Source organism: Panthera onca, chromosome A2, assembly GCF_046562875.1.
Source record: "Panthera onca isolate mPanOnc1 chromosome A2, mPanOnc1 haplotype 2, whole genome shotgun sequence".
In the NCBI taxonomy this organism is placed as follows: domain Eukaryota; kingdom Metazoa; phylum Chordata; class Mammalia; order Carnivora; family Felidae; genus Panthera; species Panthera onca.
Window position 1 is genome coordinate 81,637,549 of NC_138340.1, and position 26,251 is coordinate 81,663,799.

Genomic DNA, 26,251 nt, shown 5'->3' on the forward strand with positions numbered 1-26,251 from the left:
AAGATCAGTGCTGTTCTAATCACGGGTGTTAGTCAACATCTGACTTGATAAAGAACTGCTTTTCTACTAAAAGCTACTCAATATATTAAGTACAGTACTTTTCACTGCCATTACCAGAAATGCAATACTACATAAAAGTCATTATTAAAAAATGAAGAGTTACAAATCACTAGAACTATTCAAGGCACAGCTGAGCAAAAAATAAATGAAAAAATAAGTAACAAAAGGAAACGCATTAAAAACCAGAATTACTATTACCTTCAAATATAACAGCATAATATTCAATATCTTGCCAAAATAAAATATAATAGTTTATGAGTCATTTTATTTTATGTTTGTTTAAAAAGATGATGAGTTTGCCATTAATTATTTAGAAGGCCAGCTTCCTAATGGCAGATCCTTCTTCAACTAAAGAGAAATAAGAGTTACCTCTTAAAAATTTATGTTATATGGAGTCTGAGATGTATTAGGCCTTTGTCATCTTACCATGAACACTTCCTAATGTAATATCCCCAGCAGCAGAAGACAGAAATGATGATTCTGTATAAAGATACTTGGCTTCCAGCAAACCATCTTCAGTAGATATACTAACTGTACTTCCCTGCAGTTTATCTATGGTCACAGTCTATCAAAAGAAAAACTCAAAATCAGTTCATTATAAAACAAAGACTGGTAAAAAGTCAAAATGGTACCCTCAGATTTAAACGGGCAACTAGATAAAAAGATACTACCCAGTACACAATCACTTTATTTACGTTGATTCTCTAGCTCTAATTATAATATTGTGAGCAACAATGTATTTTCTGTGGAATGTGGAATAGACCCATTAAATTCCTTCACTTATTTAGATCTTTAATTTCTCTTAATGATGTTTTATATTTTCTTTGTAGAGTTCTTCAGCTTTTGTTAAATTTATTCCTATTTGGTATTTTCTAAGTGTTATTATAAATCTTTTTTTAAACTTCATTTTATCCTAATTGGCTTTTGTATGTGATCTTAAATCCAACAACTTCACTAAACTCACTAATTCTAATAATTTTCCTGATTTTTAAGAAAATTTTTCTACATGCATATTTACATTACCTGCAAGTGATAGTTTCTTTACTTCCTTTCCAATCCTTATATTAATGCATTTTTCCTGCTCTTTCCTGCCTAATTATCTGGCTCAGGTCTCCAACTCAACAGTGAACAAAAGCAAGGAGATAGCAAGCATCCTAAACTTATGTCTCTTCTCAGAGGGAAAACTTACAATATAGCGTCATCATTGAGTAAGATGTTTGCTCTAGATATCCTTTGGATCCTTTGTATCAGATTCCAACTATTTCAAATTTGTTTAAATTATAAATAGGCTTTTAATTTTAGCACATATTTTATCTGATTTGATTGTACTATCATGATTTTCTCCTGTCATCTGTTAATTAGTGAATACACTATCAATTATACAGTTTTTCCAGTTTACATCTAATAACAAAGTAGCTTTCTATTAAACAAAATGAAAAGAATTTTGTATCTATCCCTAAGCTTCCCTAACAAAATTTAGTATGAATTTATGTTTCAAATATTGAACACAATATAAAATGAAGATATCCAGTAATAATTTCTAATCATCTCTATCAAAGTTCAAACAAACATTTTATAAGCGTCGAGTGTTAATTATGTCTGAGTGTTAATTACTTTTATGTTGACATAGAAACAGAATCACCAGGAAGGCATGCTACAATTTTGCCTGGCATCAAATTCAAGTATTACGCTGGGGTGTTTAAAGAAAGATCGATTTTCAACACATCATCACCACACTAGTGTCATCCACTCCTAATACGTTTTTCAAAAACTGATAAAAAATGAAAATATTATATAAGAAGAATTGAGTTTCAAGAATACTAAAATTTGTAAGTACAAAAAAGAGAAAGAAAAGCACTCAGAAGTTCCACCAGGAAGCAAATTAGAATTTCTTCACCCTCTGGATTTGAGATATATAACTTCCTTTTTTAGCTTTCAGTAAGTATATAATATGCACCTGATTGCTTCTTATCTACAGTTTCTTTTAAGCTAATTATAGACTCATAGGAATTTTCACTTTAAATCTAGTTTCAATAAATCAGTCAAAAAAAGATATTTTACCTACAATTCATTCAAATTTGCGAGAATATAGATATTTCACATTCCTCAGTGTTATAGCATAGGTGTAAAATTCCTGAAAAAATCTGTCCTTTACCTACAAAGTTCTTCATGAAAAGCTGCTTTATGCATGGCTTCAAACTCTCCAAGTATTTCCATAAAGCAGACAAGGAGGAACACTCTAGCTTTTTATAGATGGTGAGGCTGGTTTAGGCAATAACAAAAGATAAATACTGAAAGAATATTTGAAACTTAATTAAATTAGCAAAGGAGCACTTTTGATTAGACTCTCCCCACAACCAAATAAAGCCTTTATGAGACTCCTTATGAGTATCTGGAAATGGTCAAGGATTTACTTTGTTCATTAAACTCTAAATATTTTATTTTGTAGAAAACTAGAAAAATATCCTCCCCTGCTGTACCAAAGCAAATGAAAGCATGTGAAAGTACCACACCTTCCCCACTACAATAATATAGTTATTTTAACCAATCATTCCACAAAATTAACTTCAAAGAAATTCAAAATTCACTGAGGGCCACATATGATGCACTATATCAGATACAAACTAGAACAATTAAAGATAGGACACCATAGTTTATAGCAAAATGTTGAGGTTCTGATTTATAGTTATTTAATGCTAAGGGAACAAACAGACTCTTTGGATTAAACTGTATAGCTTGCTTATTAACAGAAGCAGCTGTTTAAAGAAAGAACAAAAAGTAGATCCAAAAATTAATACCTTCTTGACAGAGATATTGCTATAAATTAATTTTCTTTTCCATACAAGAAGGAAAGTTTTTCATAAGTTTAGTTATTATAAATCAACATATATAATAAAAATCAAACTTTAAGAAAGTACTGTGGCTTTGTAGCTCAGACTAAGAGAGGTCAAGTGACAACCATGTCATGAATTCATCCAACCATCAGAGGGAATGTATTTCTAGTTTCTCAGTACCAAACTTAGGATACTAAAATTAATGATACTATTTAGAAATAGACACTCCATTTAAAACAACATATTAAAAATGCTGTTAAGTGTTTACAGTACTCATTTTATTCTCACAATCTTGTGAATAGGAAAAACAAATAATACCATCCCTATTTTATGAATAATGGAACGAGACTCCGTAAAGTTAACTGGTAGATCTAGGACTAGTCATCTTTCCTGTGCTTTCACTTACCTTCACCATCATCATTATAGTAAATACCATATTAGAGATAACTATGTGCCAGACATTGTTTTAAGTACTTCATCTATATTAACTGATTTAATCCTCATTATAACCCTCTGAGTTAAGTCCATTACTATTATTCCATTTTTCAGAAAACCAAGACACAGAGGTTAAGTAACTTGTCTGAAGTTACAGAGCTTAGTAAGTGGCTGAGCCTGGAATTAAACCCAAGTAGTCTGGTTCTCAATTCTGTTCTCTTAACCAATTCAATATGCTGCCTCTCAAATATCTATAGCACATCTCTGTGAAAGTTATATATTAAGAGTAAATATATAAGCATTTATTTTATATAAAAACCCATAAACTTAGAAATATACTTTAAATATGAACACTATACACAATATAAAGAAAATATCTACATTAACACAACACAAAACTCAATCAGGCAAGAAACAAAATAGTATAATAGAAAGTAGGAATAAATGAATATTTAATAAACCATGAAAGTTGGAACAAATAAATAACTAATGAGTGGGAACAGCAGCTAATAATTAAGAAATGATTATAATTTTTCTTTGATACCTTTATTTGAATATCAAAATGTAATATTTTGGTAACTTAAATCATTTCAATTCACATAAGCCATGATTTAAAGGACAGATTTAAAGGAGCTGCAAAGTTGGTACAATTTCGCTTTTGCACTTCCAAGCCCACAGCAATCCAAGGGGTGAAACTAAATGCCATCTCAAAAAAGCTGCCACGTAAGGCCAGGCAGTATCTTTCAATACTTTCCTAGTTTAATTTAAAGGATAAATTCAAATGTTTGGGTTTAAACAATGTCCTAAAGGTTCTAAGACACAGGTGATGGAAAATAAAAGTGATGACAGTAGAAACAGTTACTGTTAAAATCTACATTGTTTAATTATGCCAACAATAATTTACCTACAAGATATATTTATAACTTGTCCTCACCAATTATCTCAGAGAAAAGCTGAGTAGAGAATTTAAATTTACAAAGAAAGATTCTCACAAATTGTGTAAGTGTAAAATAAAAGGTGACCAAGATCTTTCTCAAAGATTTAAAACATTATCCATAATGTTAAGAAAACTGTGATAATTTATATTTCAAAATTACATCTATATTCTTCATTGTAGGCAAAATCACAGAAAGCAACAAAAGTTAACTTAAAAATACAAGCTATTTTAGAACAACCAAAAAATCCCTATAGGTAATAAAAGCTTTTGGAGAACAGTAATGCTACCTAATGGTGCCATCTTGTGGAAAATGCTGAAGAAAGTTGTTTTGAAATTCAACCTTTACTAGTCCAAAGGAAAAGTAAACAGGTCTTAGAAAAATGCTCAAATAAACCTAACACATAAAAAAAATTAATCCTGATCATGGCAGTATAACTTAATGATCGATTTTAATCCATGTTCATAAACATCCCTTTAGAACTTGGATTAAACATTTATTATTTAAAGATGTTATTGATTCCAAATAAAAAACTAAAGAACTGTCAAAAGTATTAAGTCACAAGCTAAAATTTAAGTTGTATAATACTTGATCAGTTAAATTTCAAATTTTAATTTACTAATGAACTAAAATGCATTCAAAAGATGGAATATTATGCCACAAAGTTTGAAGAACCTACCTACAAGTTGTGTGAGCCAATTGGATACAAAACTGTAATTGCTAAAAAAAAAAAAAAAAAAAAAAAAAAAGTTTCAATCTTACACTTTTATCTGATGCATGAATATTTATATTTCCATAAACTGTTCCCAGACAGATCACTTTGCCTCCTTTTGTTTGAACATGCAATTTTTGACTCTGAAAGACAAATACAAAAATATAGAGGAGAAAATAAATTTGATTGAGACTCATAAAAACATTTCCAACATTTTATACATTTCTTCTTAAATAATAATAAAGCAGAAAAAGAAACCAGGAATAAAACAGAAATGCACTGTTTGGAATAATTACAACAACTAGGAAAGAGAGCCAACTGCTATTAAAGAGGTTAAATAAGTCATCTGTACTCATTAGAGAATAAGAAGAGATATTTGCGTGTTCCAGTAACTTCACTGAAGAAGCGTTTGGGAATATAAGATCATCATAACTGGGTAACTAAACATAAATGATGAAGAAGATGATAATAATTATTGTTATTGCTCATCATTATTAATACTTATCATTTTTAATAACAATAGTTATCACTACTTGGCATTTTCTTTGTACCAAATACAATGTTAACTACTTTATATGATCTATGATTTTAATCTTCACAACTCAGAAATAAGTGTTATATTTTTTCCCATTTACAGAGAAAGAAATCCAAGAATCAGAAAGGTACAGGACAGTTAGAAAACAACAAAATATAAATTAACAGAATCAAGCTCTGTATGATTTCAAAACCCACACTCCATGGCTGGAGTCTTTTGAAGAAGGATATAGTCACACTTAGGGCAACAGCCTAAGTTGCCCGTGATAAGGCAACAGAAGAATTGAAGGACTTGCCTAGAATGGTAGTTCTCAACTAAACATGATTTTGTCCCCCAGAGAACATTTGACAATGTCCAGAGATATTTTTCATTGTCATAATGTGTGCTATTTGCATTTAGTAGGTAGAGGCCAGGGATGCTTCTAAACATGCTACAGGGCACAGTTCAGCCCATGATAACAGGAAATTATCTGGCCTAAAATATCAATAGTGCCAAAGTTGAGAAACCATTTTTTGTTTTATGCCACAATGGCAGGAGGAAGAAAAATGACAAAAAAGATATCTTAGTATTATCAAATGAATCAAAAGATAAATGCCAAAAGAAAAAGAGAGAAATGCAAAGAAACTGACAGCAGCATAGTAGCTTCTGATTTAAAAAAAAAAAAATTTAAATCTGCACTCTTGTGATTATTTTGAGTACCTTTATACTTGAACAGTGCCTACAGAATCACCATCAATTTTTTTAATGGTAATATACTTTTTATTAAGTTATGAATTTTAATTCCAGTATAGTTAACATATAGTGTTATATTAGTTCCAGATGTATAGTATAGTAATTCAACAATTCAGTGCTCATCATGGTATGTGTAATCTCTATCATCTATTTCCTCTATCCCCCACTGACCTCCCTTCTGGTAACCATCAGTTTGTTCTCTATAGTTAAGAATCTGTTTCTTTCTTTGTCTCTCTCTCTCTGCTTTTTTGTTTTGTTTTCCTTGGCTTGTTTGTTCTGTTTCTTAAATTCCACATATGAATGCAGTCATATGGTATTTGTCTTTCTCTGAATTACTTTGCAGCGTAACACCCTCTAGGTCCATCCATGTTATCACAAATTGCAGGATCTCACTCTTTTTTATGTCTGAGTAATATTCCTGTGTGTGTGCATGCATGTGTGAGCATATACATGTACGTGTGTATATGTATACACACACCACATCTTATTTATTCGTGCATGTACGAATGCTTCCTTATCTTGGCTATTGTAAATAATGTTGCAATCTTTCTAAATTAGTGTTTTTGTTTTCTTTGGGTAAATACCCAGTAATGCAATTACTAGATCATATGATATTTCTATTTTTAATTTTTCAAGGAACCTCCATACTGTTTTTTACAGTGGTGCACCAATGTACGTTCCCAAGCACATGAGGGCTTCATTTTTTCCACATCCTCACCACTTGTTATTTCTTATCTTTTTTGATACTAGCCATTCTGACTAGTGTGAGGTGATACCTCATTATGGTTTTGATTTGCATTTCCCTGATAATTAGTGATGTTGAGCACCTTTCCATTTATCTGTTGGCTATCTATGTGTTTTATTTGGAAAAATGTCTATTCAGGTCTACTGCCCATTTTTCCATTGGATTTTCTGGTTTTTAGGTGTTAAGTTGTGCTAAGTTCTCTGTATATTTTGGATATTAACCCCTTATCAAATATATCATCACAAATATCTTCTCCCATTCACTAGAACGGTAACAAGGGTGAGAAGCAACTTCCTGAACTTCCTGTCCTGGACAAAACCAAGTTTCTTGTGTCTGATCATGTCAACGTGGGTGAGCCCATCAAGATAATTAGAAGGTGCTTACAGCTGAACACCAATCAAGTCTTCTTCCTGTTAGTGGATGGACACAGCACAGTGAGTGTGTCCACACCGATTTCTCAAGTATATGAAAGTGAGAAGGACAAAAATGGATTCCTGTATATGGTATATGCCTCTTAGGAGACATTTAGAATGAGATTGTCTGTATAAGACTAGAAAAATATGTCTGTTCTAGAATTTTTTAAACCTTTATCAAGGGGGAAAAAAAGGGATGTTACCAACTGAGATTGGTCAGTTCATCCAATCACAGATAATCAAACAGTAGTGTTCCTGCATAGGAATTTTAGGAAGTTATTTTCTTACTGCAAGCCAGAAAAACTGAGCTCCAAATGAGCATATTCAGCTTTGGAAAACTACATTATTTAACCTAGGCTGTTTTGTTTTCAAATTTAGAAGTTCAAAAATAAAATTCTTTGCATTCTAAAAAAAATATTTTGTTCATAATTTTCTTTGCTGTGTAAAACTTTTTCATTTTGTAATTCTGAGTTTTTTGTTTTTGTTTTGTTTTTTGCTTTTGCTTCCCTTTCCTGAGGAGACATATCCATAAATATATTGCTAGGGCTGATGCCCAAGAGATTACTTCCTATGTTTCCTTCTAGGAGTTTTATGGTTTTAGGTCTGATATTTAGGTCTTTAATCCATTTTGAGTTTGTTTTTGTGTATGATGTAAGAAAGTAGTCCACTTTCATTCTTTTGCCAAGTAGTTGTCCAGTTTTCCCAGCACCATTTATTGAAAAAAAATGTTTTTTCTCCATTGCATATTCTTGTCTCCTTTGTCACCAATTAATTGCCTATATAGGTGTGGGTTTATTTCTGGGCTCACTACCCTGTTCCACTGATCTATGCATCTATTTTTGTGCCACTACCATACTGTTTTGATTACTATAGCTTTGTAGTATATTTTGAAATCTGGGATTGTGACACCTCATTCTTCTTTCTCAAGACTGCTTTGGCTATTCAGGGTCTTTCATGGTTCCATACAAATCTTAGGATTATTTGATCTAGTTCTGTGACAGATGCTATTGGCATTTTGGCAGGGATTGGACTGAATCTGTAGATTGCTTGGGTAGTAAGGATACTTTAACAATATTAATTCTTCCAATCCGTGAGCATGGAATGTCTTTCCATTTGTTTGTGTCATCTAGCTTCTAATTTTGATTATGAAACTGAAAGTATACGATACTGAGTTTTCAGAAGACAATATTCTAAATGCACATTCTAAAACTCAAGCACTGATGAGTGAACAATATAAAAGGAGCTATGAATATTCTCATCCAATTAGTCATTCAACATGAAGATTTCATTGTGTATCTTTTACAATAAGAACCCAAACCATATCATTTTGCTAAAAGGACATATGATAGGATTCTTTAATCTTTTATGACATTTGTACAATTAAATTTATTTGAAATGGTTCACATGTGAACAGATACTAAAGGAAGGTTGTGGGAGATGCAGGAGAGAAGCATCAAAGGAAAAGACCTCAAAAGGGAAGGGCTGGAGAAGGTGCAAGGCCTTAGGACATGTTTACACAGCTGAACACTGCTGAGGCTCATAAGGAATGCCTAGAGCCATTAACATTGTCAAAGGCCGATCCTCCTTCACACCTGACCCTTCCTAGTGATATAGAAACCAGTTAACTCAAAATTCAACCTTGAAAAGCTAAACCATTACATTGATTAACACACTTTCTTGGCTGACTTTATGCACATAGCCTTTAGCAATTATCCTAATAAAAAGAAGCTTCATTCTGGAGTGGGGGCCTCATTCCAACTAGAGTATGAGGACCTTCACTAACTGCACTTTGTTTGCAGACTCATCTTTTGCGACTCTGGGACAATTGGTGGAGTCGGCAGGATTCAGTGCAGCAGTCTTGGACTACTTCGGTTTACAGTCACAGGGGACCAAAGCGGAGCGGTAGGACAGGTAAGTCCCCGCTTTGGGATAGTGAAGTATGGGAAACTCCCAGTCTCAGGATCATGAAGCTTACTCTAACATACTTCGTACTTTATTGCGAAGTTCAGGAGTAAAAGTGAAAAGGGGAACCTTTGATGAGCTCTGGTACTTGGTTAAAAAACACTGCTATTGGTTTAATCCTTCTGGAAAAAATCTTTTAAACCTTAAACAATGGAGATTAATTACGAAAACGCTTACACATGCTCATCAAAATGGAGATATCATTTCTTTAAATGTTTGGTCTTTTATGCTCTTTGAGATGGCTTTACAGCCTTTACAGTCTGACTCAGAACAAAATATAATTTCATCTAAATTAAAAACTCATCAAGAAGAAGAAGATGAATTGGATTTTACATCTGATAGTTTTGAGGATGAATCTTCTTCCAAAGGAATCAAAGCTATATAGCACCTGAGGAAAATACTTTACCAGAATGGCCTCCGCCGCCACCCACAAGTGATTAGAGCCAATTGTCTCTGGCTAGTCTACATCAGGATAGAGATTTTAAGGAATATTCCCAAGCAGCTGCCAAAACTCCTTTTGTTTCGGGAAACTTCCCTGTCTTCTCTGGCCCAACATAGACTGCCTGATTCCACTAAAGGAAAACAAAAACAAACCAAACAAAAAATACAAAACAAAACAAAAATCGGTATCTGTTCGTCTATCTGAGCTGGCAGACTTTAGAACCATGTGAACTCTTTTCTTTGCCCTCTGCGCCTCTGTCTACCTTCAGGAAGATGTACGCTGTCAAAAGGCAAAGAAAACACTTCCTTAAACTTTAAATTTCCTCACTGGTTCCACGGGAAAAAATTAACAATGATAAACTTTTAAGAAAACACAGATAAAATATTAAGATAGACATGTCTTTTAACTTTATTCTACCAAGGTTGAGATAAATGGAATTTTTAAAATATACTGGTATAAGGTTAAAATTCCGCTTTTCTCTCTGTTCAAAAAACAGAGCTTTCTTTGACTGTTCTGCTCTTGATAAGACAATGTAAACAAAGGTTTTTTCTTTTCTCTTTGCCAAAAACACCAAAGCTTTAAGTTTCATCTTTATCAAGTCTTTGATTGCTTAGGTAAAACTTCTCAATATTAAAGGAACTAAGTTTTGCTAACAACTATATAATGCTATACATTCGCCTTTAGGATCTTTTATTGACACGTTAATTAAATAAATAAAATTTTAAGATTTATAATAATTTACAATCCTATTTAGGATATGCTTTATAATAACATCCTAAGGTTATAACAAACTTCCCAGGATTTAAATGGTTAATAAAACATATTTAATATTTAAACTAATTTATATTTGTTGGATTTGTCTTTCAAATTATCAACTTTAAATATAAAACTTTATTCTACTAAGGTTTATTAAAGGTCAAATAAACTCATGTTATCTCTGTTCCAATCTGTTAACAAAAGAATGACTTAAAGTAATGGTTAACTTTGTTTGCCTCATAGTTTTCATGGGTAATTGTTAAGATAGCTTTCAAAGTCTTTGGTAACCTAAAACATTTAAGTTTTGTTTGCATGATAAATTGAGATAAATTCATTGGATATCTAATGAGATAAAAAGCTAAAACACTAATCACTAAATATGGGCCTTTAGAAAAAGGCACAATAGGCCTTATTTTTGGATGGAATAGTCTTACACTTAAAGGTATTCATATGCATCCTTGTGTTATGGACTATGATTATGAAAATGACATTCAAGTTATGATATCAGCCAATAACCCTTATACTATTCAACCAGGAGATAAAATTGCTCAATTACTTACTCTTCCTTACACAGAGGGCCACAGCAATCCTGTTATCAGAACTGGAGGTTTTGGCAATACTGGAAAACAATTATATTGGCAAACTTTTTTGAAAGATCCTCGTCCCAAAATACATCTTAAAATTAATAATAAATCTTTTATAGGATTAGTAGACACTGGAGCTGACGTTACCATCATATCTGAAAAGTTTTGGCCTTCATCTTGGCCTGTTGAGAACATACCTGTAATTTTTACAGGACTTGGCTTCTTGGAATTAAAAGAAGTCAACAGATTATGAGATGTGAAGGACCTGAGGATCAGATAGTAACTCTTAAACCCTATGTGGCTAACATTGCCATTAATCTGTGGGGTAGAGATTTACTTCAACAATGGGGTGCATATATTAATATCCCATCTATATCTACTCAAAATAAAAATATAATATGTGCCATGGGATATGACCCACTGAAGGGATTAGATAAAAATCAACAAGGCATTAAAACACCCCTCGATATTTTCCCCAAATACAAAGCCACAAGGCTAGGATATCCAAATTTATCCTAGTGACCACTGCCAAAGAACAAAAATATGCGCTGCCTTTAAATGGCTTAATGATGAGCTCATATGGATAGAGCAGTGGCCGCTTTCTCAAGAAAAACCGGCAGCTTTAAAATCTTTAGTTTCTGAACAATAAGAAGTGGGACATATTGAACCTTAAATTAGTCTCTGGAAATCTCTGGTTTTTGTCATAAAAAAGAAATCTGGAAAATGGAGAATGCTGACTGATCTCTGAGCCCTAAATAAAATCCTACAACCTATGGGGGCTCTACAGCCTGGCCTTCCGAGTACAACCTGCTGCTATCCCTCAAGATTGGAAAATTATAATTATTGATCTTAAGGATTGTTTTTTCTCCATTCCCTTAAACCCTAAAGATTCGGAGAGATTTGCATTCTCCGTTCCTGTAATTAATCATGAGGAGCCCATAAACAGATTTCAATGAAAAGTTTTAACTCAAGGAATGTTAAATAGTCCTACTCTTTGTCTGCTTTTTGTTGCAGAACCTCTCCAATATTTATGATCTCAGTTTCCTCATGCTAAGATCATCCATTACATGGATGACATCCTATTAGCTTTACCCTAACGACATGATTGACATGCACTCTTTTTAGCAGCTCAGGCAACCCTCTCAAAATATGGCCTCATTATTTCAGAAGACGAAATTCAATTTGAAGATCCCTTGTTCTATTTAGGTCAAAAATTAGTACAAAATTCAATAATGCCTCAAAATGTTCAAGTTCGTAGAGATACCTTGCATACTTTGAATGATTTCCAGAAGTTATTAGGAGACATTAACTGGTTACGTCCTACTCTAGGTATACCTACTTATCAACTGACTCATCTTCTTGATGTACGTAAAGGGGATTCCAATTTAAATAGCCCTACAAAATTAACTCCGGAAGCATCCCAAGAATTACAATGGATCGAACAAAAAATTGCTTCCTGTCGGTTTACTCGAATTGACCCCTCGCTACCTGTTTCCTTGTTAATTTTACCATCACCTCATTCTCCTATGGGAGTACTTTGGCAGGCTAATGGAATCACAGAATGGATATTTCTTTCTACCAAAGCCTTTAAAAAATTATCTACATAATTAGACAAAATAGGAATGTTAGTTTTTTTTTTTATTTTTTTTAAAAACTTTTTTTTTTTAACGTTTATTTATTTTTGAGACAGAGAGAGACAGAGCATGAACGGGGGAGGGTCAGAGAGAGGGAGACACAGAATCTGAAACAGGCTTCAGGCTCTGAGCTGTCAGCACAGAGCCCGACGCGGAGCTCGAACTCACGGACCATGAGATCATGACCTGAGCCGAAGTCGGCCGCCCAACCGACTGAGCCACCCAGGCGCCCCGGAATGTTAGTTTTTAAGGGTTGGGAGAAACTTAAGGAAATAACAGCCCAAGACCCTGAGACAATTATAGTACCTCTGTCTCATGCACAAATATCCATGGCATATCGGCAATGCATTTCATGGCAACTTGGAGTTGCAGATTATATAGGTCACATAGACAACCATTATCCTAAATCCAAATTAACTGAATTTATCAAAACCACCTCCTTTATCATGCCTCGAATTGTACAATTAGTACCTGTAAATGGACCTAATTATTTTACAGATGCCAACAAATCCAGTTATTCTGCATATTATGGTCCTACTTCTAAATATGTAAAATCCCCATATGCTTCAGTACAAAAGGCTGAACTCTTTACTCTTTGCCATATTTTTATTACTTAAGATTGTATCCTCCTCCATCAATATCTTAACGGATTCAGCCTATTCTAAACAAATGATTGAAAATTTGGAAACCATTAATATTTATTCAGATGGCTCAGAATGGTCTTATTTTTTTGAATACAACATTGTCTCCAACACCAATCCCATCCTATATACATTACTCACAAATGATCTCATTCTGGCCTCCCTGATCCCTCGACAGAAGGAAATGCTACAGCAGATTCCTTATTGGCAGCTCCTGTTATTACAACACAAGATTTTCACAATCTGACTCATCTTAATGCTAAAGGCTTAAGTAAACACTTTTCTATTTCTCTTAAACTAGAGAAATTATCACAAACTGCCCCACTTGTGGGCCTATTGTCATTCCTCCATACTCTCAGGGGGTTAATCCCAGAGGTCAACAACCTAATGATTTATGACAAATGGATGTTACTTATGTTCTGCAATTTGGTCGCCTTGCATATGTACGTGTATCAATAGATACATATTCTGGTTTTGTATGGACTACACCTTTGTCAGGAGGAAAAACGGCCCATGTTATTCAGCACCTTTTAGAAGCATTTGCCACAACGGGACTCTCCCAGAATCTTAAAAATGACAATGGCCCTGCTTATACTTCTCACACTTTTCTTATATTTTGCCAAAAATGGGGGATTCATCATACTACAGGCATTCCTTTACAATCGACAAGATCAAGCTATTATTGAACATACTAATCATACATTAAAAACCATGTCACAAAAACAAAAACTTGGGGATATGACCTTGAATCCAAAGAATCAATTAATGAAAGCATTATTTACACTTAATTTTTTGGATTTAAGAGGTGAACAAAAGCTCACTGCAGCTGAAAAACATCACACAGTCTCTAATACCAGACCCTTTTTACAACCAATATTTTGGAAAAATTATAATAACCAATGGTGCCCTGGGTATGTTAAATTGTGAGGTCAAGGATTTGCTCTTATATCCACAGATGACGGGGCTAATCTGGCTCCCAGCCCGGCAATTAAAACCACGATATGAACAGATGGGCCAACAGAAAAAGAGTTGACAATTTTCGACCACTGGAGAAAGATATGGAAGAATTAAGCCTGAAGCAAGAGATTACAAAAACAAAACAAAACAAAACAAAGCCAAACCTCCGACATGGGGACAGATGAAGAAGATGATTCTAGAAGCAGAACAGATCCTCCAAAAACCAGGAACACCTAAGCCTCTACTACTCTGTTCATTGCCGTGATGTCGGTTCTTACCCTTATCGTGAGCACTAAAGAGAATCACACATATTGGGCTTATATTCTAAATCTGCCTCTTAATAGATTAATTACATGGGATGATCCCTCTTTCCCAGTTTATGTAAATCATTCAGTCTGGTTGCCTGGACCTTATGATAATAGAGGCCCATTTAAACCAGAAGAAGAAGGAAAATAATCCCTGAATATTCTGTAGGTGCAGATGGGCCACCTATATGCTTTGGAACAGGTGAACACTGTGTTACAGTTCGTTCACAGGCATGGATAACAAAAATACCCAATGGGACTAATGTCTCTATATTGTACTTATTACAGGGAGTCTCCATGAGAAGTCAAAGAATTACATAGGATCACCCTCCTAAATTGCCTCGATGTAAATTAAGAAAGATTATAAATCCTGAGGAATGGGTTAATTGGGAGCTCTGTAGAGGAGAGATTAATAGAGTCCTTCTTAATACTTCCAAAGGAAGCATCATAAATTGGGCCTCTGTAGGCTCTGTTTGGCCCAAATACTCCAAAAGAGAGCTCCGATGGCGTCGATATCAAGACGACATCATTTCAGATGTAACATCTGAACCCATTGTATGGCATGAAGGAGGGATGGCTCCCCCCAGCCCACGTTTACCTGATGGGCCAGTTCATTCAGAACTTCGGGAAATTGGTACTAGATTATTAGGCATGGCCACTTGGAAAGGCCACTTAATGAATATTTCAAATAAATTCTCCATCTCTTTTAGATTAAATGAGACTCATAAAATCCAAGCATGTGTCAGACTTCCTTCTCTGTTTATATTAGGCATGCCTCATTGGGACCCTGCTAACAATCTTCTTGCCATAAATGTTCTTTTGATACTTGTCTTAATTCTACTATTTCTTTTAACCAGGAAAAACAAAGCTTATATAACCTTAAGGCACATAATGGGGTTTGGATGCCTGTAATCATGGATCAGCTTTGGCAACACTCCCTTGAAATGTTACTCATAGATGAAATATTGAAACATGTCTAACACTGCAGCCTACAGTTTGTAGCTTTACTGGTAACTGCTGTACTTGGGATTATAGCTATTACAGCTACAGCAGCAACAGCCGGTTTTGTGCTACATCAGACTGTACAAACCACCCACTTTGTACAAAACTGACATCAAGATTCAGAAAGGCTGTGGAACAGCCAACAGATGATCGATAGCCAAATAGAGAGCCAATTATCTGACTTGCAACAAGCTGTTCTTTTTCTAGGAGATCAATTGATTAGTTTACAACAACAGATAAAGCTTCAGTGTGATTGGAACATAACCACCTTTTGTGTCACCCCCATGTATATAATCAATCTAAGATATCACGGGACCTGGTGCGTCGACACCTTCTTAATCAAGGCAATACCTCTGCTGATATAGCTCAATTACAAAAGGACATTTATGAAACATTCAAAAATAAACTTGAGATGATTTCTGGTGCTCCTTCTCTATCTGAGATAACTAATAGAATCTCGGTATTGAATCCAATGAATTATATAAAACCCTTAAGCTTTTCTGCAATTGGTATTTTTATATTAATCTTTGTCTTATTACTTTGCATATACCTAGTCTGGAGAAGAGGACAGCAACGAAGCGGAGAATAGGCTCTTTGCAAGAGCCTCTGTCTTTGCTTTCCAGCTTTGCCAAATGAAAGAAAAGGGGGAGATGTGGGAGATGCAGGAGAGACGCATCAAAGGAAAGGACTTCAAAAGGGAAGGGCTGGAGAAGGTGCAAGGCCTTAGGACATGTTTACACAGCTGAACACTGCTGAGGCTCATAAGGAACGCCTAGAGCCATTAACATTGTCAAAGGCCGGATCCTCCTTCACACCTGACCCTTCCTAGTGATATAGAAACCAGTTAACTCAAAATTCAACCTTGAAAAGCTAAACCATTACATTGATTAACACACTTGCTTGGCTGACTTTATGCACACAGCCTTTAGCAATTATCCTAATAAAAAGAAGCTTCATTCTGGAGTCAGGGCCTCATTCCCACTAGAGTATGAGGACCTTCATTTAACTGCACTTTGTTCGCAGACTCATCTTTTGCGACTCCGGCCATACTCCCTGCAACAGAAGGTATGCAAATAAAAGTGGCTGCAAAAAACAAATGATGTAAAAATTTTTAAATGCATCAAATTAAACATTCTAGTTAGTGTTTATGAATCTAAAAATGAAAATGTTTTGCAATTATGAAGCAAAGGTGACTGACTTCTCTTCAACAAAGTTATATGCCATCAAAGTTCACAAAAGTACTTGACAATGCAAGTGTAAGAAGTAGCAGTAGAAATGAAAAGCTAGCGCCTATCAGAGATGTAGTTGAAATCATTTAGAGCTGAGACCAATCTAATTTTAAGAAAATTAAATAAAAAAGTGTTATTACAGGAAGCCTGGATGGCTCAGTCGGTTAAGTGTCTGACTTCAGCTCAGGTCATGATCTCACGGTTTGTGAGTTCGAGTCTCGCGTCAGGCTCTGTGCTGACAGCTCAGAGCCTGAAGTCTGCTTCAGATTCTATGTCTCCCTCTCTCTCTGCCCCTCCCGCCCCTCACTCTTTCTCCCTCTCTCTCTCTCTCTCTCTTAAAAATAAACGTTAAAAAAAATTTTTTTAAAGTGTTATTACAAAACAAGATGAATCCTTTGTTGTTTAGCACAAATACCTACTTAATCCTTAAATAATGAGCTACTTAACACATTAAAAATGTGACTACTATTTTAAGCATATTTTTATTTTTTTAATTTATTTTTATTTTTAATCTATTTTTCTTTTTTTAAATTTAAATCCAACTTAGTTAACATAAAGTGTTATAATGATTTCAGGAATAGAATTTATTGATTCATCACTTACATATAACATCCACTGTTCATCCCAACCAGTGCCCTCCTTAATGCCCATTGCCCATTTAGCCAATCTTCCCACCCAACACGCTTCTAGCAACCTCAGTTTGTTCTCTGTATTTAAGAGTCTCTTACAGTTTGTCTCCCTCTCTGTTTTTATCTTATTTTTTCCTTCCCTTCCCCTATGTTCATCTGTTCTGTTTCTTAAATTCCACATATGAGCGAAATCATATATTTATCTTTCTCTAACTTATTTCATTAAGCATATTTTTAGTGCTTAAGGCCCTTTCCTTACTCTTTAATAAACAGAATAAAACCGTTTGTTAAAACGAAAATTTCTTTAACTTAATAAGATCTCAGAATACTAAGAATGTATTATTAGTTTCACTGTACACTTTAAAATGAAATTTAAAAGAAAAATGAGGATGGGCCATATGGGTGGCTCAGTCTGCTAAGCATCTGACTTCAGCCTTAGGTCACAATCCCACAGTCCCTGAGTTCAAGCCCCGCGTCAGGCTCTCTGCTGTGAGCCCAGAGCCCACTTTGGATCCTCTGTCTCCCTCTCTCTCTCTGCCTCTCCACTGCTCTCATATGCACACTCATGCTCTCAAAAGTAAATAAACATTAAAAAAATTTTTTTAATTAAAAAAATAAAGAAAAATGAGGAAAACCTTCAGAGTTGCTACAACCTCTGGACTTTCAGAACAGAACTGATTTCAAGGTAAAATTTCTGCCAGTAATGTCTGAAAGATGAATAAATAATACTTAACATTCTCAACATAATACTCAGAATAATAGTTTTATTTTGATACTGCAGCTCAAAGTTTAAGGTTTTTTAAAACAGTAATATTGAAACACAATTAGAAAAATTTTCATACCTTAACAGACTGTAAGATGCCAGTCCCCTGCTCAGTTTCAATTTTGCAATTATCACACTCAATATTTTGGACTTTTACACAGCCAGACCCTGATGACTTGATATTCAAATCTAGAAATAAAAAAAAAAAAAGAAAAAGCAAATTAGTACTATGGCTAATGAGCTCCAAAGCATTTTAGTAACCCCTAGAAATCCAGCTCCTGAGTTATGTTCATAATATTACTGAACTCTGGAGAGAGCACAGTTGTCAGCACCTAAGGGGTCCCACCACAGCAACAGGACCAGATGTAGTGCCCTTTTCTGCTTGTTTTAAGAAATAAAGCAGTGATTTCTGTTGACCTGTATCACCTAAAGAGAAAGTAAGTAATATAGGAGACAAGTCAGGGAGGTCATCAGAGACTCTAGTTATTATAGACATTCCTGGGAAAGATCATACAAGCCTCTTCCCCACTGAGACAACACATACACACAGACACACACACACAGGTTCGAATAAGAATATAGCAAGTTAAAAAGTCATTAGTTGGTTAAGCATCCGACTTTGCTCAGGTCATGATCTCACAGTTTGTGGGTGGGTTTGAGCCCCACATCGGGCTCTGTGCTGACAGCTCAGAGCCTGGAGCTTGTTTTGGCTTCTGTGACTCCCTCTCTCCGTCCCTCCCCTGCTCACGCTCTGTCTCTGTCTCTGTCTCTCAGAAAATAAATAAATATTAAAGAAAAAAAAATTTTTTTAAGTCATTATGGTAAACTGAATATGCCAGTTAGCCTCTTCTCATATTCATGAAGATTTAAAGATTTGTTCTCAAATCTCCTATAAATTGAAAGCATGTACAGGAATAGTATGTATCTGTGTTTGTTGCCCCCCCACACAAACTACTGGGGCTTAATATCACAATTTTAATAGTTATGGCATAAAAAATTTTCTAGTTTTGTATATAGCAGTCTCTATAAAGGTTTAATAAACAGCAATACTATAATAATCTAAATTATACAAACCAACAGTTTTACCCCATCTTTACATGGAAACAAATGTAACCAAGAAGCATTTACCCAGTTAAGTAGTGTTGCAACATAGCCTTCATCCAAGGCAGTGTTGATAGACATGGGGAGAAAGAAACATACTCTAAATACACTCTACCCCCCCACTAGGTAGGTAGAAAAGTTAAGGCCAGACACTGAGTGGTAATAATGCTACTCTTATCTACTCACAGAAACAGGTATAAACAAACTGGAGGAACAAGTAAGTATGAAGAAAACTGAATTATGTTGATTTAAGGAGCTCGTGTATAGACATGTAGAAAATGGTAAATTGGAAATGGGATTCTGGCTCTAAAAAGAGGAATCTACAAAAAAAAAAAAAAAATGAGGTTAAGGATCATTAGTATGGATGGTTTCACTTTCATCTGCGCTACCATAAAAATTTTGCTTAACTCTATTTCGATACTTAGTCCATTTTTTATTATGATAATATAACGGGAAATCTTTCTCCCCAACCCAGAGGGTTCTATTTTGAGGTTAGGGTCTCTTATTCATCTAGACTAGTTTAAAGAAGTTGAGAAGCAGTAAAGCATAGTGGTTGAGCAGACTGCAGTCAATTCCCATTCCAGCTCCACCACTTTATATCTGAGAGATAGCTGATCTATCCCCATGAGAACAGAAGTTTCACGAAGGCATAGATTTTTTCTACTTTGTCACCCACAATAAACACTTGATGAAACTTGCTATCTCTCCCACTTCCTTAGGTGAAACAGTGCCAATAACAGTATCTACTCTATAGCGCAATTGTAAGGGTTAGAAAAGACTATCTTAGAAGTGTTAGCTGCTGTTAGGATCATCATTAGTATCCTTCAGTCAGGAAGGAGAGCCTGGGGAGACTTCCCTAGAACAATGTGTACACACTGGCTTGCATTTGAGAAATATCATGGAGCCCAAATACTTAGAAACATTGCAGGCATTATCAACTGAAGTTTCCCAGGCAGTTTTACTGTGTGTGTGTGCGTGCGTGCGTGCGTGTGTTTTCAAAGACTGCTACTCAGGGGCGCCTGGGTGGCGCAGTCGGTTAAGCGTCCGACTTCAGCCAGGTCACGATCTCGCGGTCCGTGAGTTCGAGCCCCGCGTCGGGCTCTGGGCTGATGGCTCGGAGCCTGGAGCCTGTTTCCGATTCTGTGTCTCCCTCTCTCTCTGCCCCTCCCCCGTTCATGCTCTGTCTCTGTCTGTCCCAAAAATAAATAAAAAACGTTGGGAAAATTTAAAAAAAAAAAAAAAAAAAAAAAAAAGACTGCTACTCATGGAAAATTTACAATGGAGACGTATCAGTAAAAGGCTGGGTGCCTATTTGAAAGCGAACACTTGGTCCAGGTTAGATATGGAACATCCTATAGACAGAGCTGTTTTGGAACGGACCCCAGGCTGTGAGCACTGAATGGATTATCAAGAAACTACAACCCTGAAAAATTAACCACTTTGCTACTGACAAAGTGCAGTGACAGAAAAATTAGGAACTAAGTGCCAGAGGAGAATATAAGGGTTCCACAAATAATATTTGACTTAGATTATTCCATATGAGGTTTCCAATGTCTTTAACTGCGAACCTGATGTCTAACTTTCACCAGGAAACCCAAAGTAGAACAAGAAAAAACAAACAAAAAGAAAAAGGGGGAGCAGGTTCCGAGGGGGGACAATAGTAAATTGGGTTGGAAAGTCAAAGGAACCAATGAAAAGTGCACGTCTGCCCAATTTCAGAAGGTCGCCGGCTGTGCCCTGGGACCCAAACCCGTTTTCACTTCACTTCACTTGCCAAACTTCAGGGGCGCGTTCACCTCCACGGACGCCTGGGGGTCGATGGTGTCAGACACGATGGTTACCTCCTTCAGCGCCTCGTCGTATTTCACCTGCAGGCCGGCCAGGCCCCGCGCCCCTCCTTCCGCTGATCTCACCGCGACCAGCACGCGGTCACCGTCGGGGTAGGTGAGGGGGTCCAGGGGCCTCACGGCCAAATGGCACGGAAGCCGCGCCCGCAGCCGACCGAACGGGCTCACTAGCAGCGCCCACTCCTTCAGAGCCTGGCGCGCAAGCCCAGGCCGAGAGACTGTGGGCTCGGACCCAGGCTGGCGCTGGCCCCCACCTGAGCCGTACTCCCGGGCCGAACCAGCCCGACACGCCCAGCTACCCGCAGCTCTGCCGGCCCCAACTCGGAGCTGGCTGAGCCGGAGGCGGCCGAACCCCCAGCCCGAGCAGGGGGCGAACATGGCGCGCCCCTCTCGTGCTCCCTCTAATCCCCTCAACCACAGGCCGGTCTCGCCACCAGCCAGTCAACTTGACCACTACGCCTACTCAAGTCAAAGGGGGGTCGTTTGAGAGGATTTGTTGAAGCAACAGCAAGACTGACTACTTTCTCTGGCAATTTAAACCTCAACCGCACACGCCTCACCGGCAAGTTGAAATTTCAAAGCTCTCAGTATCTACTTTGACTTGGACTCCTCGCCTGCGCCCTCCCCTTTCGCAAAGGTGCATGGGATACGTAGTTTCAAAGGGGACGATAGGTCCGAAGGGCTTTGAGCAGCTTAGAAACTACATATCCCAGGAGGCAATGCGCAGGGTAGAAAGGGTAGTAGGACCACGTGTTAGACCCGCCTCCGAAGGCGTGCGCTGCTGGCCTGAAGCCCATTAGCCATTGGAGGAATAGGAAAAAAAAAAAAAAAAAATCTACTTGGGAATCCAACTGGCCAATGGAAAGCGCGGAAGAAACAAGGTGGGCAGGACTGCGTGGTTTCCTTGGATACCCGGGACGCGACTACTTTGATAGAGGGTGGAGCTCTGGAGTGAGACCCTGGAGGCCCTAATCCACGGAGAAATATAGGAACTAAATAAGGATCAGGACCAAGTTAAGGGGTAAGAAACTGCGCTTTTAAAAAGTGAGAACTAGATGCAAACTAAAGTACCCTCGGTAGGTGGTTAGATCCAAACTTCACTAAACTAGTGGGGATTACCCTGAGATGGAGAATCCCTGGGCAAGAGGGTAAAGAGCCAGATTGGTGTTTTTTGATGAACTCCCTCTTTTGATAACAAATTTAGGAATAGCATTAGAGCCCTGCCTTCTTCCTGATCCTAAGTGATCTTAAGCCAGTCATTGAACGTCTCTGGGTTTTAATTGCTTGTCCTTAAAAAGAGGTCAATAATACTTTCCTTGTCTTGCCTCAGAGTTTTTGTAAGGATCAAATGATATAAATGGATGTGAACATGAGGCACAGGCTACAAAATTGCCGTGTAAATTACTGTATTTTTATTTTAGGGATAGCACTGATTCTTAGTCACAAAGAAATATCTGAGAGATCGGAACTTGTGTTGACAGCAGCACTGATCTCTTTGACTACAAATGCTCCTACAAAGAAAAATCAGTCAGCATAGTGCATTGAGAAGAGCATGGGACTATTTCCTGGCTCTGTCACCTGGCTCTTTATCTGCGTCTCCTGGATCTCTTTCTTCAGCTTTAAGATGAAGAAGGATTGTACTAAATGACTCTGTAAGGCATTTTTATCTTCTATAATTCTATGGGCAATTTTAAAAATGGAAAAAAAAAACCCACGAGATTTATTTCCTGCTTGCTGACATATCTCTCCCTTTCTGTGCCCCTTTCTTCTCCTACCAGTTATTCCCTAAGTTCTTTAGTAAAGACAAACTGCAAGCAATGATGTTTAATAAAATGCAAGGGCTGAAACCAAATGTCTTAGAAAACTGAAGCCCTTGGCCAAGTGCAGAATTACTGGGAGGTATAGTGATAGAGGGACTAGCTAAGTCCTAATGAACTTGGCTAAAGTCCTCATGGTCCCAGGTCACAGGGTTCTCTGCCAGCTATTACCTTTTTAAAAATTCAGTGTTTTCTTAGGTTATCATTTGCTCTTTTCTGTCCTCCTAGTTCTTTCTCCCTCCTTATTCTCCCTCCTACTGAAGACTTATGATAGATGCTTAGCTTTTAGGTTCACCAAGTTCCTGCTGTATACTAGTTCTGTCCTTGGCTTTGTGTTTCATTTGGTCATAATTATTCAAACTGCTCTTCAAACTGTCTTTTTAATGAAAACCCACAGGGATAACTTTGAAAATCAATTTGAAAAAGGCATTGGTTTAAGCAAGTTAAGAATGCACTCACATCTGTTGTGCACATGCCAAATATTTTTAGATCAACTAGGAATACCTACCAGATTATTTTGTTTCTATGGTAATATTTCCTTTTGAGAACAACCAAGTTAATGGAATTGGCAAATGAACCATAGTTGTCTATGTGGCAAAATCATTGTTTGATTATTTTCAAATAAAGCTAAAGAAAAGTGACTGAAAAACTGCTTTTCTGATTATAGGAGTGATCTCATGTGATCTCACAGTTTGTGACTTCGAGGCCTATATTGGGCTCTGTGCTGACACCTCAGAGCCGGGTACCTGCTTCAGATTCTGTGTCTCCCTCTCTCTCTTCCCCTCTCCCACTCACGTTCTGTCTCTCTCTCAAAAATAAACATTAAAAAAATTTTTTTTAATGTGTATACATGACCTGGAAATTACACTTCTGGGGATTTAATGTAAGCATAAAACTATGGATGTTCAAAAAACTTATGTTCAAAGAATTTTGTTTTATAGAGTTGCTTATGATAATGAAGAAGTGAGGCAATTTAAATGTCCAGAAATAGTCGTAGTTACATAAATCAGTATATATCTGGAATATTCTGCAACAATTTAAAATTATATTCTGAAGAATATTCAATGATATGGGAAAACTTCCATAATATAATTGGAAAGGAAAAACCTCCAGTTCTCTTTCTGTGTGTTTCTCCATTACTCTCACACTACTACCACACTCACAACACTTCTGCTGATACTCTGGGTGTTCTACAGTTTAACTCAATTCTAACACTATCTACCTGTAAATAGTGTCAGATCCCACAGGTTAAGGGCTCAGTTCCACAAGACTGCTCTCACCTACTTGATATGCCAATTACATGTAGTGGTCCCTGGGTTACCCACAACTTCTGTCTGATTTGGCTACAAATCAGAGGTTCCCACAACCCCTTCTCAGTTTTTATTATTATTTTTTAATGTTTGTTATTGAGAGAGAGAGGGCAAGCGGGGGAGGGGCAGAGAGAGAGGGAGACAGAGAATCTGAAGCAGGCTCCACGCTGTCAGAACAAAGCCCAATGTGGGGCTCAAACTCACAAAATGTGAGATCATGACCTGAGCCAAAGTCAGATGCTCAACTGACTGAGCCACCCAGGCACCCCAACCCCCTTCTCAGTTTTGATGAATTTACTAGAGTGTTTCTTAGAACTCAGGGAAACATGTTTACCAGTTTATTAAAAGATATGATGAAGGATACAGATGAACAGCCTGATGAAGAGATACATAGGGTGAGGTCTAGGAGGGTCCCTAGAACAGGAGCTTCTGTCTCCCTGGGGTTGGGATGTGTCTCCTTCCTTGTGTGGATTTGTCTGCCTGCACTGAAGATCTACATACCCCATACTATTGGGATTTTTATGGAGGCTTCATCAAGTAGGCATGATCAATCATTAATCCCATTTTCAGCCCTTCTTTCTTCTTAGGAGAATGGAGGCAGGGCTGAAAATTCCAAACTTCTAATCATGGTTTGTGCTCTCCAAACCCTCATCCAGGAGCCATCCAGGAGCCCACCCAAAGTCACCTCATTAGAACGAAAGGTAATCCTATCACACCCAGAAATTACAAGGGTTTCAGGAACCCTGTGCCAGGAACCAAGGAGAGATCAATATATATTTTTTCTATTATCTCACAGTAATATTAAGTGAAAAGAGTAGAATGCCAAATTGTATGTTTAGTATGATCTCAATTCTATAATAATAATAATAGTAGTAATTTTAAAATACAATTGTATTTAAAATATATTCCATTAAAACAATTCCAACTTGATAACAATGGTTATCTCTAAGTAGTGAGATAATTAATTTTTCATTTTTTGTGTATAAACATATATTACATCTATAATTTTAAAATATTAAAAGAATTTCTTAAAATACATTGTTTCCTAAGACTAACTCAAATAATGAAATAGGTTGAGAATTTCTTACTATCTAAATTTAAGTGCCCATTAAGATTTTATTTAATAATTGTTAATAGATGGACAGCAGAGGGCATGAGAGAGTTTTCAGAAAAATGTAACTTAAAGAATTCTGGAATTCTTCAGTGAGGGAAGCCCTAGGAATTTGCTAACTTTCTCCATTATAAACTTTTAAAATAAATATATCTTATGGCTTTTATTCTTCTTATGAAATCTTAATAAATCAATAATATAAACTAATAACTGACAGTACTAAGAAGTATTTAATGAACACATAGGTAGCCTCATTTGAAATCTACATGTTATTTCCATGCAGATGATGTACCGGAAAAAGTTTGTTATTTCATGAGGTCAAATTCCCCCACTTTAAACACCTTGAGAAGTTGCCTATGTTACAAATATTCTCGAGTACTTTGTATGCTAAAACAATATGTATTTGTGTGTATATGTGTTTGTGTGTCTAAGATAATATTTTATTGCAACCAAAGTTTATTCATAATAGAAAAATTTTTAAAGCTAACTTAGGCAAGAGTTCTTGTATGTGCTAATACTTAACGCCATTTCTACAAGATAGCAATAGTGTTTCAACCATTCACACAGTGGTAGCACTGAGTAGAAATATCACTTACATTTTATATATTTTGAGACAATGCTGTTAGTTATGTATGGGTTCAAGATTCATATTGCTTCCTGATAAATTTTCTTTTTTGTCATTAAGTAATGACCCTCTTTATCTCTAGTATTGCTTTCTGTCTTTTTAAAGTTTATTTTTATTTATTTTGAGAGAAAGATA

General features: G+C 36.3%; 2 protein-coding genes across 3 annotated transcripts in view; one reads left to right on the forward strand and one right to left on the reverse strand.

Annotated features, from left to right (window-relative positions):
• FAM185A (family with sequence similarity 185 member A) overlaps positions 1-21,900 on the reverse strand; it is a 75,498-nt gene extending 53,598 nt beyond the window's left edge. Inside the window, exons 1-4 of one of the 2 annotated variants that reach the window (XR_009609968.3) lie at positions 21,181-21,900; positions 18,385-18,494; positions 5,027-5,119; positions 487-625 (exon numbers count right to left, since the gene is read on the reverse strand). Coding sequence is in view for 1 of the 2 variants with exons in the window: in XM_060632311.3 (XP_060488294.3) it covers positions 487-625; positions 5,027-5,119; positions 18,385-18,494; positions 21,181-21,631 (793 nt within the window). In the remaining variant the exon portion in view is untranslated. The remainder of the gene's footprint in view (positions 1-486; positions 626-5,026; positions 5,120-18,384; positions 18,495-21,180) is intronic. The other variant, XM_060632311.3, reaches the window with a different exon arrangement.
• Positions 21,901-22,043: 143 nt separating this feature from the next.
• The window catches only part of CCDC146 (coiled-coil domain containing 146), a 114,819-nt gene continuing 110,611 nt past the window's right edge, over positions 22,044-26,251 (forward strand). The window contains exon 1 of the mRNA XM_060632285.3: positions 22,044-22,274. The gene's annotated coding sequence lies outside the window, so the exon portion shown is untranslated. The remainder of the gene's footprint in view (positions 22,275-26,251) is intronic.